The 16167-nt window shown below is 43.0% G+C and overlaps 3 protein-coding genes across 5 annotated transcripts in view; 1 reads left to right on the plus strand and 2 right to left on the minus strand.

Moving 5' to 3' along the window:
- Window positions 1–234: 234 nt before the first annotated feature.
- On the plus strand, window positions 235–6285 carry prozb (protein Z, vitamin K-dependent plasma glycoprotein b). 3 transcript variants are annotated; one of them, XM_042512854.2, is made up of 9 exons: window positions 235–390; window positions 616–716; window positions 2289–2449; window positions 2961–2985; window positions 3539–3706; window positions 3794–3925; window positions 4005–4069; window positions 4143–4281; window positions 5126–6285. In XM_042512854.2, the coding sequence occupies exons 2-9, from the start codon at window positions 629–631 to the stop codon at window positions 5773–5775; spliced, it is 1428 nt and encodes a 475-aa protein (XP_042368788.2). In that variant the 5' UTR covers window positions 235–390; window positions 616–628; the 3' UTR covers window positions 5776–6285. The 3 variants fall into 3 exon arrangements, with proteins under 3 accessions (XP_042368788.2, XP_087930272.1, XP_087930273.1); XM_088074146.1 differs by lacking the exon at window positions 235–390 and having other exon boundaries at window positions 404–716; XM_088074147.1 differs by lacking the exons at window positions 235–390; window positions 616–716; window positions 2289–2449 and adding an exon at window positions 2461–2750 and having other exon boundaries at window positions 2900–2985.
- On the minus strand, window positions 6277–13958 carry pcid2 (PCI domain containing 2). Its single transcript, XM_088074150.1, has 15 exons — window positions 13824–13958; window positions 12547–12618; window positions 12348–12437; window positions 12178–12251; window positions 12025–12090; window positions 11546–11587; window positions 11327–11381; window positions 10911–11014; window positions 10438–10513; window positions 10207–10348; window positions 9161–9261; window positions 8700–8773; window positions 7993–8118; window positions 6596–6719; window positions 6277–6481 (listed from the first exon to the last, which is right to left on the minus strand). The coding sequence occupies exons 2-15, from the start codon at window positions 12580–12582 to the stop codon at window positions 6392–6394; spliced, it is 1200 nt and encodes a 399-aa protein (XP_087930276.1). The 5' UTR covers window positions 12583–12618; window positions 13824–13958; the 3' UTR covers window positions 6277–6391.
- Window positions 13959–14933: 975 nt separating this feature from the next.
- The window catches only part of tbx19 (T-box transcription factor 19), an 11769-nt gene continuing 10535 nt past the window's right edge, over window positions 14934–16167 (minus strand). Inside the window, exons 7-8 of the mRNA XM_088074495.1 lie at window positions 16063–16167; window positions 14934–15963 (exon numbers count right to left, since the gene is read on the minus strand). The exon at window positions 16063–16167 is cut by the window's right edge and continues 43 nt beyond it. Of these exons, the coding sequence (XP_087930621.1) occupies window positions 15798–15963; window positions 16063–16167 (271 nt within the window). The 3' untranslated portion in view covers window positions 14934–15797. The remainder of the gene's footprint in view (window positions 15964–16062) is intronic.

The raw sequence follows: 16167 nt of genomic DNA on the forward strand, positions 1-16167 counted from the left end.
TTGTTGAGAAATCTGAGTTGTCACCTTTGACTCTGGGAAGTCACCTTCGATATATTTTGGTATTTTCTGTGTCTTCATAGAACAGCAGTAATTCGAAGTATCTGAATTTCAGCGCTGATGAACTGATGTGCAAATATAAGAAAGAGAATCTCATTTTTAATGGGCTGCCGTGTCGCTGCATGAAGAGCAGCTGGATTTTTCTGCACGTTGTGTCCGTTATTTGAATCGTCTTCAATGATTAATCTTTTGTTTGTCTGAAATCAACAGACGGACGGCTGAAGTTTCAGAGGTCGGACGCGCTGCTTGTTTTGAGGACAGAGTCCAGCGCGGGGACACGGCGTTTACCAGAACTGTCGTTTTTATCTTAACTCTTCACTGAAACGCAAATAGGTGAAAAACTGTCGAAAGAAAACAGCATATTTTTGAAAAAGTGTCGAATAAATCTGTCTGTAAAACGACAGACGCCTGACTTCGAAGAACTGATCACATTTCGGATGTTTTGCTCCACTCGTTCATACTTTCATATTTTTAATATTTGTCATATTGAACACTGAGCAGCAGATTTAATGTAGTTTAATGAAGTGTGTGTGTGTGTGTGTGTGTGTGTGTGTGTAGCTGAGTCAGTGTCATGGCAGCCAGCATCATGTCGGCGTGCTGTCGAGCGTCTCTTCTCTACCTCTTCACTTGTTTCCTTCAGGTTCTAATCCAAGGACAAGGTAGGACACCTCTGACCTCTGACCTCTGACCTCTGGGGTCTCTGGTTTGTTTATCAGTGTGTCGTTGAACTATTTCATTTATAACGCACCATAATACAGTTAATAAAAAACAAAAAAAACTGACACGAAACATAAACTCTGAAAAGCTACGGTGCACCATTCGTGCCAAACACATCCGGTTTTTGTGTCGTTTTTATCATGATTAAGAACACAATTATGCACCAACGTGCCAAAACGACAAAAACGTCAAAACAGTTACTGTTAAATTACTGACTGACTCAGTTTGATAGAACTATGATGCCGATTTCTGCACAGTGAAATATAATTTATATTACATGCATAACTAAATATGTCATACTTCGAAGTGTTCAATACAAACATAACTTTCCGTGTTATGTATACATTTAACTAAGTCGTAAAGATGACATACTATTTATACTTTAGGTATGTTGAACATTAAAAAAGATAACTGTGAATTATTAATCCAAAGTGGTTATATAAAATTGTCATAATTATAATTTGATCTCCACTCAGTGTGTCATAATTACAGTTTACGCTGCTTTGATTATGTCAAGAAATTAAATCAGAAATTAAAAATTATTAATTAGTTAGTTATTAGTAATTGGTTATTAATTTCTTAGTTATGAAGTAAAAACTACATTGATGATGCAACTATGATGCAGCTGATTAATATTTACATTATGATTTATACTAAATTTGTGTTTAAATATGTTAAACTTAGAAACTCGACTCCATATATAACAAGAAAAACAGGTTTTATATCGTCGTTGGTAAGATATAATAAGAAAGATATTAATTTATTAACTCTGAAAACTACAACTATAATTATGTTATAAGGGTTTTTACCATGTATGTGTATTACTAAGTAATAACAGTTAATGCGGTAATTATAGTTTAAGTGCAATTGGAATTAAAATTTAAAAAATGTGATTTATTGTGCCATAAACACAACAAAGTATAAATGATAATTATCATTATCAATTATCAAAGGTTACAGTGCAATCAAGTATTATGTAATAAGCTATGTTTATGATATAATTAGGATGAAGTTGATAAACACACATTATACTTAAGATTATATTTATTTTTAAATATGTAACAGAAACTACATTGCATATATGATACAATTTGTAAAAATTTCAACATACAGTCATAATTATTTGTGATAAATATTATTTACTGTAGAGATTAAACTGTAAACCTACATAATTTAGAATTAATAACAAAGAAATTATTATGTAATAATAAGAAGTTAACCAAAGGTCAGAATTATTCAAAACTGTGTAAAAAGCATTAAAGGCGTATTACTTGTATGACATCACATGTAAAATTTATGCTTACTTTGTGCAAAAAAGTAAAAATACTGAATATCTGACGTCTCTTCTATAAACAAATACGTGTGTATGTTCTCTGTTTACCTTATATTTAAATTCCTTTGTTATAATCACGCATTTTAATCGTTTTCTTAATAATTATATTAATTGAAATCATTATTTATGAGTTCCCCGCATTACGCGTCTAACTACAGATTTTGAATTTCACTGTACGAAGTGTTCCAGGACGGTCAGAAGCGTTCCGTGTTCCTGCGCTCGAAACGGGCCAACTCGTTCCTGGTGGAGGAGATCCTGCAGGGGAACCTGGAGCGGGAATGTTACGAGGAGATCTGCAACCACGAGGAGGCGCGAGAGTACTTTGAGGACACGGCCAAGACGGTCAGAGCCTAAACGGTTAATGCAGAGCGTGCATCGCATCGTTATAAAGTGATGGTTTAACTGGTTTTAATTTTATAAAGTGATGGTTTAACTGGTTTTAATTATAAAGTGATGGTTTAACTGGTTTTAATTTTATAAAGTGATGGTTTAACTGGTTTTAATTTTATAAAGTGATGGTTTAACTGGTTTTAATTTTATAAAGTGATGGTTTAACTGGTGTTAATTATAAAGTGATGGTTTAACTGGTTTTAATTTTATAAAGTGATGGTTTAACTGGTTGTAACTGTCACATGCTGGTTTCACTGGTTTTAATTTTATAAAGTGATGGTTTAACTGGTTTTAATTTTATAAAGTGATGGTTTAACTGGTTGTAACTGTCACATGCTGGTTTAACTGGTTGTAACTGTCACATGCTGGTTTAACTGGTTGTAACTGTCACATGCTGGTTTAACTGGTTGTAACTGTCACATGCTGGTGTCACTGGTGTCACTGGTGTGTCCGCGGCGTTCAGGAGGCCTTCTGGACGGTTTACTTTGGTGAGTTGAAGTTTAAGAGAAAAAACATTTGTGCTTCTTTTTTATTTGATTCTTACTTTTATCACATTTTTCTTACGTTTTAAAGCTGCTGCTCATTTATTCTGTTCCTTTAAACAGTTTACATTTATAATCATGTGAGATCAAACCATGTATTGATGATGTGATCAGTGTGATTGACCTGTGATCAGTTAATGTATTGATCTGTGATCAGTGTGACTGATTTGTGATCAGATTATGTATTGATCTGTGATCAGTTAATGTATTGATGATGTGATCAGTGTGATTGATCTGTGATCAGTGTGATTGATTTGTGATCAGATTATGTATTGATCTGTGATCAGTGTGACTGATTTGTGATCAGATTATGTATTGATCTGTGATCAGTGTGATTGATCTGTGATCAGTGTGATTGATTTGTGATCAGTTAATGTATTGATCTGTGATCAGTGTGATTGATTTGTGATCAGTTAATGTATTGATCTGTGATCAGTGTGATTGATCTGTGATCAGTGTGATTGATTTGTGATCAGTTAATGTATTGATCTGTGGTCAGATGGGGACCAGTGCCTTCCTGACCCCTGTCTCCACGGAGGGAACTGCACCGATAGAGTGGGCGGGTTCAACTGCTCCTGCCCCGCCCCTTACTACGGACCAGTCTGTGAACTGGGAGCACTGGGAGAGGGCGGACAGCCGTCGCCTGCACCGCAGGGCTCCGCTGCAGGTTTGGACCACGCCTACAGTGACAGTTAGCCCCGCCCCTCTGAGGTGTGACGTGACGTTTGCCTCTGATTGTCTCCGTGTGTCTCAGAATCTGCAGAGTGTCCGACGGACGGGCCGATGGCGTGCCACCAGCTGTGCGCGGCGTCCTATCAGTCCTTCAGCTGCTCCTGCCTGCCGGGCTTCAAACTGCAGAAGGACGGGCGGAGCTGCCTGCCTGAAGGTCTGACACCACCGCCACCGCCGTGACCACCACACATTTCCTGTTTACAGGCGCACTAACGACGTGTTTGTGTCCTCAGTGGAGTTCCCCTGCGGACGACTTCCTGAGCGCTTCAACTCCTCCGCTTCAGCGTGGCCCTGGCAGGTGAGAGCGCCTCAGCCAATCACAGCAAGGCGGAGGCTCAGCACTACATGATGCGTTCGTTTTGCTCTTTCAGGTGACCCTGCTGGACAGCAGAGGGGCGGAGCTCTGTGGCGGCGTGGTGCTGGGCCGGCGCTCTGTCCTGACCGCCGCCCGCTGCCTCATCCCGGACTCGGGGTCCGACCTCCGACCTTCCGATGTCTTCGTGGTCGCCGGTACTGAACGCTGCATTATTACATTTACTATGAGGCCAAAAGTATGTGGACAGATGACAGTTTAATAGAGTCAGGTTCGGGTATTTAACCCTTTGAAACCTGAACAGACTGGCTTAAATTTTTTAAAAAATTACACATAAATATGAAAAGACGACAATGAGCAATGAACTGAGAAATTACCCAAAAATTAGCAACAAAATACTAAAATACAAAATAGTACAAGAAAATTATCAAAAATTAATGAAAAGAAAAAAGAAAAAGTTTTTAAAAACAGCTAAAGAAATGTGAAGGACAAAAGTAAAAGCAAGGGAAAATATTTTTATGACAAAGAAAGCAGAAAAGCTATGACGGAGCAAAGACAAAAGATAAAAAAAAAAGCATGGTGAAAAAAAAACAGGAAAAAAGGCCAAAGGAAAAAGAAAAGGCTCGAGGAAAAATAATAATTAAACAAAAAACTAGGGAAGCGGCTGGAGAAAAATATCTAGGAATAAAGGAAAAAAAAGGAAAAACTACATTTATAATTATCATAATTACACATTTAAATTACGTTACAAAATTATAACATTTTACTGACTTTGTCCTGGTTATTTCCTTGTTTGTTTGTTTGTTTCACTCATTTTTAGTTAATATTGTTGTATTTTTTGTTGTTATTTCTTAATTTGTCACTAATTGCTGGGCCAGTTCTTCTTTCTTTCTTTCTTTCTTTCTCTCTTTTGACAGAAATCAGTTTGCTCAGGTTTCAAAGGGTTAATCAAAGCACAAAATCTGCTGACTTTTATTTTTAAATTGAAGATCGACTTCACAATAAAAGTCCACTGGATGACGGTAAATTCTCGTCTCGTAGGCGACGACGATGACCTGGTGGTCGTCCCTGTGCGGGCAGTCCACGTCCATGACCGTTTCCGTCCAGGTCACCATGACAACGACCTGGCCCTTCTGGAGCTGGTCGGCCCCCTGCGCTTTGGCCCCACCCTCCGCCACCTCTGCTTGCCCACCAAGGACTTCTGCGAAAACATCCTGATGCATTCTGGGACGACGGGTGCGGCGGGGCGGACCCGGGACCTGGTCTACATGACGCTGGACGAGTGCCGCGCTCAGCTTAACGTCTCGCACCCGCTCAGCAACAAAATGTTCTGCATGAGGCGGCAGAACGGCGTCCAGGGGAGCCCAAACGGACACACAGCGTATCAAAACCGGAGCGGCGCCCGAGAGACGCCAAACAGAGCAGAAAACTACCACAGCAGCAGGTCCGAGCCCTCAGTCAGCGCCCGGCCATGTGGTGGCCTGTTGCCAGGGACGCCGGTCGCCACGGAGGAGCGTGGGACGGCATACGTGACCGGGCTGCTGATGTCGTCGTCCTCGGGCTGCCAGGACGGCACCGGCGGTCTGGTGTTCACCAAACTGTCCCGCTACCTAAGCTGGATCAGACCAAGGCTGGAGGAGGCCAAAGATCACATGACCCCACAAGTCAACCAGTACCCCGAGAGACGCTGAGCCGCTGCCATCGTTCAGCTGCCGCCGCCATCGTTCAGCCACCGCCGCCATCGTTCAGCCGCGTACAGAATCGTCAGAGTTCAGGAGTGAAAATGTGGTTTCTGCGTCTCAGTTTCTTCATCTGTGGTTTGTTGTGTTTTATTTTAATTTTAACATTATTTCTGTTTCTGAGACAAACGGGAGAAATCTAATGTGACGCTGACCTTTGACCTTTTGAAGATAAAACGTCATTATTTTGTCCTGTCAGACGCTTGTGTAAAGTTCTGTCAAAGTTAAGGTGTGAGGTCAGCGACCTTCAACCTTTGACCTTCAAAATTAATCAGTTCATTGTAAAGACAAAGTTTGTGCCAAATTTTAATAAATTGTCTGTAGGTATTCTTTATATATTTTTACTGTTTGAAGTGAGCAGATTTACAAAGATAAAGACTCCAGTACCCACAATGCACCATCCATAGCTCGAGAACTTACGTTAATGATGAGAATAAAGAGTTGAAGACGCTGTATAAACCAGCAGCCGTTTTATTCAACATTTCTTTACAGTACAAAATAAAATAAAGAGAATGATCTGAATGTTTCCCGGAGCGTCGCAGCCAGAGGGGATTGTGGGTAACGTAGTCTAAGAGACTGAAGAGAGAGGAGGGAACGGGTTCTGTTTACTGACCACCAGCTTCTGGTGCTGATGGGAGATGTACCCTTTGATGTGACCCTGAGCGGAGAAGAAGAAGAAGAAGAGTGGGTCTACTTCCTGTTTCCTCTGTGTGTGTGTGTGTGTGTGTGTGTGTGTGTGTGTGTGTGTGCTCGCGTGTGTGCGTGCACTCACCACATAGATGAGGTTGGCGAGGATACACTGCACCTCGTCGATGTCCACGTCCTCCAGCTGCATCATCTTCAGAGCCACCAGGAAGGCGTCCAGAGGCAGCTGATGAGTCCTCAGCAGGAGGTACCTGAGGACGGACACAGGGACAGGACATGTCTTCACCTCATCCTGCTGGATGTTTGTGCCAAATTCTGTCACACTTCGTCTATGAATTCCTGAGTTACGGCTAAAAAAAGGACCGTTTTCTGAGGTCACCATGACCTCTAAACTCTAATGAGTTCATTCTTGACTCAAACTAGATTTTTTTGCCAAATTTGAAAAAAAAAATCCCAAAGGGAATTTGTCAGATCGTATATTCACGGGGACACAAAGAACAGGGTCACTGTGACACTGACCGTGACCTTTATCCACCATTCTGATCAGTTTGTTGTTAATTCCACATGGACATTTGTGCCAAACATATAAAAAAAATCCCTCAAGGTGTTCTTGAGGTATCACTTTAGCAAGAATGAGACAGATGCGCGGTCATAGGAACTGTGACTGTGACTATCAAAGCGTCATCAGTTCATTGTCGAGTTCAAGTGGACGTTTGGGCTGAATTCAAAGAAATTTCCACAAGGTAATCTTAAGACAATTCATTAATCAGTCTGCAAAAAACAGTGACCCTAACCTTTGACCAGCAAATTCGATTGACTTTATCTGTGACTCAAAGTGAATGTTTGTGCCAAATTTGAATAAACACTATGAAGTCGTTCTTCAAATATCACGTTTTAGTTTTTTTTCCCTCAGACAATGTGAGGGTCTAAGGCCAGAGGGATGTCGTAGGCTGTAAAGCCCTCTGAGGAAAACTGTGTTTTGTGAAAATGGGCTCTATAAATAAAATTGAATTGAACTGAATTGAAGGTCACTCTGATCTTGATCTTTGACCACCGAAATCTAATCAGATCATTGTTAAGTCCAACTGGACGTTTGTGCCAAATTTAAAGAAATTTCCTCAAAGCAATCATGACGTATTTAGACAGACAAGATCATAGTGACCTTGACCTACAACCATCCAATTTTAATCCGTTCATTCTTGACTGAATGTTTGTGCCAAATAAAAGGAAATTCCCTTAAAGTGTTTGAGAGGTAAAATGATAATGAGAATAAGAGATGTAAGGTCACAGTGACCTTGACCTTTGACCAACAAACTCTCATCAGTTCATCCTTATGCCCAAGTGAACGTTTGTGCCAAATATAAAAAAAATTCCAACAAGCTGTTCAGATAATGCGCTCATGAGGCTGCAAAGCACATGGTCACCTTGACCTTTGACCACCAGATTCTGATCGGTTGATGGTTGAGTTTTGCTGGACGTTTGTGCTGAATTAGGGGCTGCGGCGGCGGTCCGGGTGGTACTCACACTTTCTTGAAGAGGTTCCTGTAGGTGATGATCCGGAGCTTCTCCAGGATCAGGAAGATCCCGCAGCGGATGAAGAAGGTCTCGTGTTTGGACAGCGCCTCGTTCAGCAGCAGCAGGTTCCCCTCGCTGAAACACACACAGCTCACCGTGACCTCACTGATGAATTCACGTAACACGTGTCGCACCGTTTCACACAGCGCGTCATGAGCGCGTGAGCAGCGTCGACCACGTTGTTGTTTTTTCAGCGCTCATGAGAGTGTGCACGCTGCTCCCCTGAGCAGCGCCTGTCAGGCGTGTCTGAGCCGCGCGTCAGCTGCAGCACATCGACAGAAACGGTGGCTCGCCGTTTTTTACCTGTGACGCTCGCGTTAGTTGACTCTGCACCGCTTTATACTGCAGTTTAAAGTCTCTCTGTCACAGAGATGATGTTTGTTTTACCTTGACTTCCTTATTCCCTTTCAAAACAAAAGCCCCCAGACTGTGACTGTCAAACACAGATTAGCAGTTAAGTCTGGGCTAGTTTAAGTTGGGGAATAATGCGCTGCAGTGTGTGACAAGTTTTAAAATGTTATTTCTGGTAAATTCATGGTTATACTAATCGAGTAATAAAAAATAATAGATCAATAAAACAATTATTGATAGATAATCATTAGGTGCAGCACTCTTGATGATGTCACTGTGATGTCACTGATGACGCCTCTGCTTACCTCACAGCTCTGGTGACGTCGGCGAACTGCATGAGGTCGTATTTCCTCAGCAGCTGATGAGTCGGCATGTGACCCTGAAACAAGACTTCGCCGTCAGACTGGGAGGACTGGACTCTGAGCGACTGTAAACTGGTGTAAACTGGTGTGCAGTAGTTAAACCGGTGTAAACTGGTGTAAACTGGTGTGCAGTGGTTAAACTGGTGTAAACTGGTGTGCAGTGGTTAAACTGGTGTAAACTGGTGTGCAGTGGTTAAACTGGTGTAAACTGGTGTGCAGTGGTTAAACTGGTGTAAACTGGTGTGCAGTGGTTAAACTGGTGTAAACTGGTGTGCAGTGGTTAAACTGGTGTAAACTGGTGTGCAGTGGTTAAACTGGTGTAAACTGGTGTGCAGTGGTTAAACTGGTGTAAACTGGTGTGCAGTGGTTAAACTGGTGTAAACTGGTTAAAGTGGGCTCCTGACCAGCAGCATCTTGACGGGCAGCAGGTAGATGAGGATCATCCTCTTGTTCTTCTGACTGGATCGATGACAGTGATGGAAGGCAAAGGACAGGAACTCCTCCGCTGCACACAAAAAATATCAAGCATTAATATGATTTCTACTTTCATTGAGTTTATTTTTTAACCAACATGAAAAACTGAGTGATGCTGAGTCTCCTCCTCCTCAGTGTGTGAGTGTAGCTGCTGACAGTCTGGGATATGTCAGTGTGTGAGTGTAGCTGCTGACAGTCTGGGATATGTCATTGTGTGAGTGTAGCTGCTGACAGTCTGGGATATGTCAGTGTGTGAGTGTAGCTGCTGACAGTCTGGGATATGTCAGTGATCAGCAGCTACAGTGACTGTGACAGGTCACCTAGTGGAAATAGCATGTATTTCCTCCATATGCCAAATATGGTCAAAATGACCTCATCAGCTGGAAATTCCCTGATTACACTCAGATACACAATCTGGACTACATTTAGGACACATGCATCAACACACACACAGTTATCACAACAGGAAGAAGACAAGTGTGTGAAATGTACCAAACGGGGTTACTGTGTTTTTTAACATTTGTTTTACTTCAGCTGGTATCATCACAGCATTGTTTCATATCATGTTACTGTACCTTTAAAAGCTCAAAAAAACAGGTTTGTTTTTAATTTTATCATGAAAGAAAAAAAAACACCTGAAAATATCAAAAATGACATCAGCGAGTTTTGGACTAACAACAACAACAACAAAACAACAAAAACAACAACTACAACAACAACAACTACAATCGTCTGCTGGAAACCCCGGAGGGTCTGAGCAGTACTACAGCAGTAGTACTACAGTACAATTCTTAAAGTCGCTTTCCAACATGGCCTTGCAGCCCACATTGTACTGTTGTAGTACAGTTGTAGTATTTATACTGGGTCTGACCTGACTGGCTCACTAAAGTACTGCTGTAATACTGTTGTGGTATTGTTGTGGTCTGACAGCAGTCTGACAGCAGTACAGGTGTAGTATTGTAGTACTGAGTCTGACCTGGTTTGAAGTCGCTGTCGAACATGGCCTTGCGGCCCACGTAGTACTTGTAGGTGACCTTCTGGGCGGGGCTGTAGTCGTTCTTCAGGTTGGAGCTGTCGATGGCTCTGATCAGAGGCTTACACAGGTGCAGCTTATTGATCTGATGGATCAGAAACGTCTCGTGAGGACGCGACCTTCACTAACTACGGCGCGGTCTCTACGGTCCGGACCCGGAGACCAGCGGCTCACCTTGAAGTAGATCTTGAAAAGCTGGTTGCTCAGAAACATCATCCCCCACTTCTTAGAGTCATCGATCCCCGCCCGACTGAAAAACACCAAAACACGTCCTTCACTAAAACACACGCGGGACAGGGGACACGCGGGACAGGGGACACGCAGGACAGGGGACACTCGGGACAGGGGACACTCGGGACAGGGGACACTCGGGACAGGGGACACTCAGGACAGGGGACACATGGGACAGGGGACACTCAGGACAGGGGACACATGGGACAGGGGACACTCAGGACAGGGGACACACAGCAGCCCCATTCATGTTGATCTATGCTGATGCCGTCTGTCCTCTGGCACCCGATGGACACAGTGTCAAACACTTTGGTTACTAACGGTCAGTAAGAAAATGGTTGGGGGACCCCGTCGGGGACCAGATTTGGCCCCGGGGCCTCAGGTTGAGTGTCGTGGCGTGTGATCATGTGACTGACTTGTCGCTGGCGCAGACTCTGAAGCAGCTCATCAGCTGCTCCGCCGCTTTCTCCAACATCTCGCCGGGCTGACCTTTGCCCTTCTTCTGCTGCTGCTGCTCCGCCTGCACACACACACACACACACACACGCACATACACACACACACACACACACACACACACACACACACACACACACACACACACACAGACACACACACACACACAGAGACATACACAGACACATACACACACACACACACACACACACACACACACACACACACACATACACACACACACACGCACATACACACACACACACACACACATACACACACACACATACACACACACACAGACACACACACATACACGGGTCAGAGGTCATCGCAGCTGACCTCACAGCAGTGTGTGTGTGTGAGAGTTTCTTACGTTGTTGGCGAATATCCGGAGATCCAGAGTGACGGCGAACATCACCGGCAGGGCCCTAACACACACACAGACACACACACAGACACACACACAGACACACACACAGACACACACACAGACACACACACACACAGACACACACACAGACACACACACACAGATGAGGCTAACAGTTTCCCTTCACTGCCAGTGTTTGTGCTAAGCTAAGCTAAGCCTCACCAGTTGTCCTCCTTGTGTGCCTGGAAGGCTCTGAGGAAGGACGTGTCGGTTAAGGATCCGTCGCTGATGATTGGTCGTCGTTGTTATTGTTCTTCGTCCCTGCGCTCGCTTTCTACACGCAACATTTTGGCTATTTTTTTTTTAATTTTAGGATTTTTTTTCCCTTTGAACTTTTTTGCCATTTTTTTTACAAAACACATTTTGGTTCTTTTTCTTCAAAACTTTTGGTGATTTTTTTCCTCAAAATATTTCAGAGGTTTTTTTTTTTTGTTAAATAAAAACATTTTTTTATTTCACATTTGTTCATTTTTGACTGCAGGAGATTTTTAGGGAAAACATTTAGCATTTTTTTTTCTCGTGTGTGTGTGTCTGTGTGTGTCTGTCTGTGTGTGTGTGTGTGTGTGTGTCTGTGTGTGTCTGTGTGTGTCTGTCTGTGTGTGTCTGTGTGTGTGTGTGTGTGATGTCATCATGAAGGATATTGAACGACGAGCGTCTGAAACTTGTACGCCTCCACAAAGTCGTGATTGGCCACCGCGTACGTACACCTGGAAGACACACACGCACACACGTTGCTATGGTTACCTGCACGTTCTGATGCAGAGTAGCAGGTGTGCTCTGATTGGCCGTCCTACCTGAGGTGGGCGGCGACCATCTCGTCATACGGCGGCTCCAGAAGCTGCTGACATTTCTCCTCTGGACTGGCCAGCTGTGACACACACACACACACACACACACACACACACACACACACTGTGAGGTTGTCTCCTAGCAACAGTATGTAGATGAATGGGCGGGGCTTTACCTGGAGGCGCGGGTTAGCGACATGCGGGTGTTTGAAGGAGAGCAGCTCGGCACAGAACGAGCCCTCGCGGTTATCGATGGCCTCGTAAACCTGCAACACCAACGAAGAAGACACGTTTACGTTAACACAGCTATGATATCACAGCCATGATGTCACAGCTATGACATCACGGCGCTGACGTCACGGCGCTGCTGCTCACCTGCTGCAGGTACTGGTTGATGGTGATGTGAGCCATGACGCTGCAGCTCTTCACTCAGCAGATTTTTGTTTGCTTTAAAAAAAAAAAGAAAATAAAGGTAATTTTTTTGTTGAAAAAATACTTCCAGACAAAAAAAAAAACCTTAAAAGAAACATTTCAGCATTTTTTTTTAACAAAAAAATTAACTTTTTTCTTAACTTATTTTTAGGATTTTTTTCAAAGAAAAGATTTAGATTTTTTTTCTTTGATAGTTTTTGGCAAATTCTTTACCTTTAAAGAAAGAAAAGGTTGGTCCCTTTTTGGGAAAATGTTTCGACTTTTTTTTTTAAATTGAAGTTTTTAAAGAAAACATTTTGACTTTTTTTTCTCTAGAAATTCTTCGGGATTTGCTTAAGACAAGACAAGACCAGACAAGACAAGACCAGACAAGACCAGACAAGACAAGACAAGACAAGACAAGACAAGACAAGACAAGATAATTCAGTGTCACAGCAGCTGTGAGGCAGAAATGCAGCAAAACAACAGTAAGAAATAATTACTAATATAATACATTATTAAACAATAAAAAAGAGGTGCAAAACGTAAAATTACAACGTGCCAACTCAAACGATCTAGAAAAAAATAAAACATAAAAAATCACATACACACACGCACACACACATACACACACACATATAGAGAGAGACTTTGCTTCCTTTCCAAAAATGTTTTTAAAAAGGCCACAATTTAGCCCCCCCCCCATAAATAACGAACAGTCCCTAAATAACTGGTGTCAGTCAACAAAAGCCGATAGTGTTTTTTCTCATTTTTTTCAAATTGAAACATAAAAAAAATTAACACTTTAAAAACTGCTTTTACATGAAATCTCACAGATGATCTGAACATAATAACACGCGACGAATATTCAGAGAATTTTACTATCATTGTCGTTTTTATTTTCATTGTTGTTGTTGTTTTTATTTTTATTGTTGTTGTTTTTATTTTTATTGTTGTTGTTGTTTTTATTTTTATTGTTGTTGTTGTCATTCATCCGTCACACAGGTATCAGACATGTTTCTGCTTCATATCCAGTTAATCGATTAACCGTCTGAGCGCACAGTTTCGATGTTAAACTGATCACAGATCCGTTTTCATTGATCAGTTTCTCACAGCTGCAGCGTCAGATTAACCCGTTAATGTTCCGCCTCGCGGTCACGAGCTGCCGGTAAACGTCTCCTCCCGGACGTCAGAAACTCTCGCGATAACGCGATAAATTAGAAACAAAACATAAGACGAACCTTTGAAGCGAAGTTTGAGTCCAGAAACTGATATCCGCCTCACACGTTAGCTGCCAATGCTAACACCACAACTTCCGGGGCGCGGAGGTCTGCTTCCGTTTATCCTTCACAATAAGACGATATGCATATCAAAATAAAAGTCTCGATAGATAAAAATAATAATAATAACAATCATATATATATATATATACATATATATATATATATATAAACTTAATAATAATTAGTATGTTTAATCATTGTGTCGCATTTTGGAGGTCTAAACAAAAACTCCAAAAAAACCTCAAAAAACTCTTGGTACGCTCGTCCAGCCTGGCACCAAAACTTCATATTTTGGTGGTTTCGGACACGGGCATGGCAAAATGGCTCCACAGCACCCCCTAACGTGTAGCCCCAATGGCCTGTTTCAGCTGCAATTATGAAATTCGGTACACTCACATATCGTGCCCCGACGCACAAAAGAGCCTTTTGGCGATTTCGGGCCTCGTACTTTTGCCATCTTGTCCTACAGGTTTCATCCGATCGACTTCAGAATTGGTGTGTCCATTCTCAATCGTTTGGTGATGAAAAGTTATCACAGTTCTGCTCAAAACTTTAACGGTTTTCCCGTTATGTGACGTACAATTTTGGATGTCTCGCCATACAACAGGAAATTGTTGAAACTTTGGTGTACATTGTCCGGTCTGCCTGAAACCTCATAAGTTTGATAAGAATCCCGCCCCGAACACATCTGTATAACAACATCCACGAGTCGTGATAGCGCCACCTAGTGGCAACAGGACATAAGCCTTGAGGGACAGTTATCATTGGATTTACGTGATATTTACGTGGTTTAGTCGATAAATGAAACACGGAAATTAAGTCCCCTCTGCTGCCACCTAGTGGCTGCTGGAAGTACAACACCATGTGAAATAGTCCAGTCCAGGGTCCGAATCCTCGTACATTATCTGACCTTTACAGAAACAAACCATTTAACAGTGACAGCTGAAACTTTATTGACACAGAGCAGAGTGACGGCTGAAACTTTATTGACACAGAGCAGTGACGGCTGAAACTTTATTGACACAGAGCAGAGTGACGGCGTGTCATGCAGCAGAGGAAACACGGAGACATCACATATCAAAGTGGAGAATTTAACACCGTTATTATTTTCTTCTGTTAAACAATTTGTTTAACGTACAGAAACAAACAAACAAACAAACAAACAAACAAACAAACAACATGCAGCAGCTGTAAAAACATCCATTTGGTGTTTATTTTGTCATTAAATATCTGAATGTGAGTTTGAAGCAGCTGATGGACTTTACAGATAAATATATATACGGACAGCGGGGGGGGCCGCCAGCTCACCTCACTGTCCCTTTGATGCCATCTACTACCTCTACTGGTCTCTGACGTCCTCTACTGGTCTCTGACATCATCTACTGGTCTCTGACGTCTTCTACTGGTCTCTGACATCATCTACTGGTCTCTGACGTCTTCTACTGGTCTCTGACGTCCTCTACTGGTCTCTGACATCATCTACTGGTCTCTGACATCATCTACCGGTCTCTGACATCCTCTACTGGTCTCTGGCATCATCTTGTAGTAACCATCATCAGTAGAAACCAGTAGCCAGTAGTAGAAACCAGCAGTAGCCAGCAGTGGTTACCAGTTAAAACCACTATCCAGTTGTGGTTACCAGTAGCAAGCAATAGCCACCAGTAGAAACCAGGTGCCAGTAGTGGTTATCAATAGAAATTAGTAGAAACCAATAGCCACCACTAGAAATGAGCCGTAGCCAGCAGTGGTTACCAGCAGCCACCAGAAGAAACCAACAGAAACCAGGAAAAACCAGTAGCTGGCAGTAGAAAACCTCTAGCCACCAGGAGAAACAAATAGAAACCAAGAGGAACCAGAAGCCACCAGTAGAAACCAGTAGACCCCAGTGTTGCCCAGCAGCCTTCACCTCTGTTTGGCCAATCACATCCCTCCTCAGAATGAGTGGGTGGGGCCAGTTGGCCAGGCGGCCCCGCCCACTCGGCCGTGACTGGCTGGCTGCATGAGGCTCTCGCTGCTGATTGGACCATGCAGAGCGGTGCAGGGGGAATGGGAGGGGCTTAGCTCGCTGCAGCCGACGGTCCACAGACAGGGGTACTGACTGAACACACACACACACACACACACACACACACACACTGTTATTTATGTTATTCATATATGCTTAATTAACCATATATGGTGACGGGCGGAGCCTCACCTAGAGCTGTGAGGAGGGGGAGGAGCCTGAGAGGAGGGAGCGCTGCTGGTCAGAGGGAGGGAGGAGGGGGAGGAGGAGGAGGAGGGGCGAGGAGAGGAGCTGCTC

This window comes from Plectropomus leopardus, chromosome 24 (genome assembly GCF_026936395.1).
Source record: "Plectropomus leopardus strain MGB_pleo_1.0 chromosome 24, ASM2693639v1, whole genome shotgun sequence".
Classification (NCBI taxonomy): Eukaryota; Metazoa; Chordata; class Actinopteri; order Perciformes; family Serranidae; genus Plectropomus; species Plectropomus leopardus.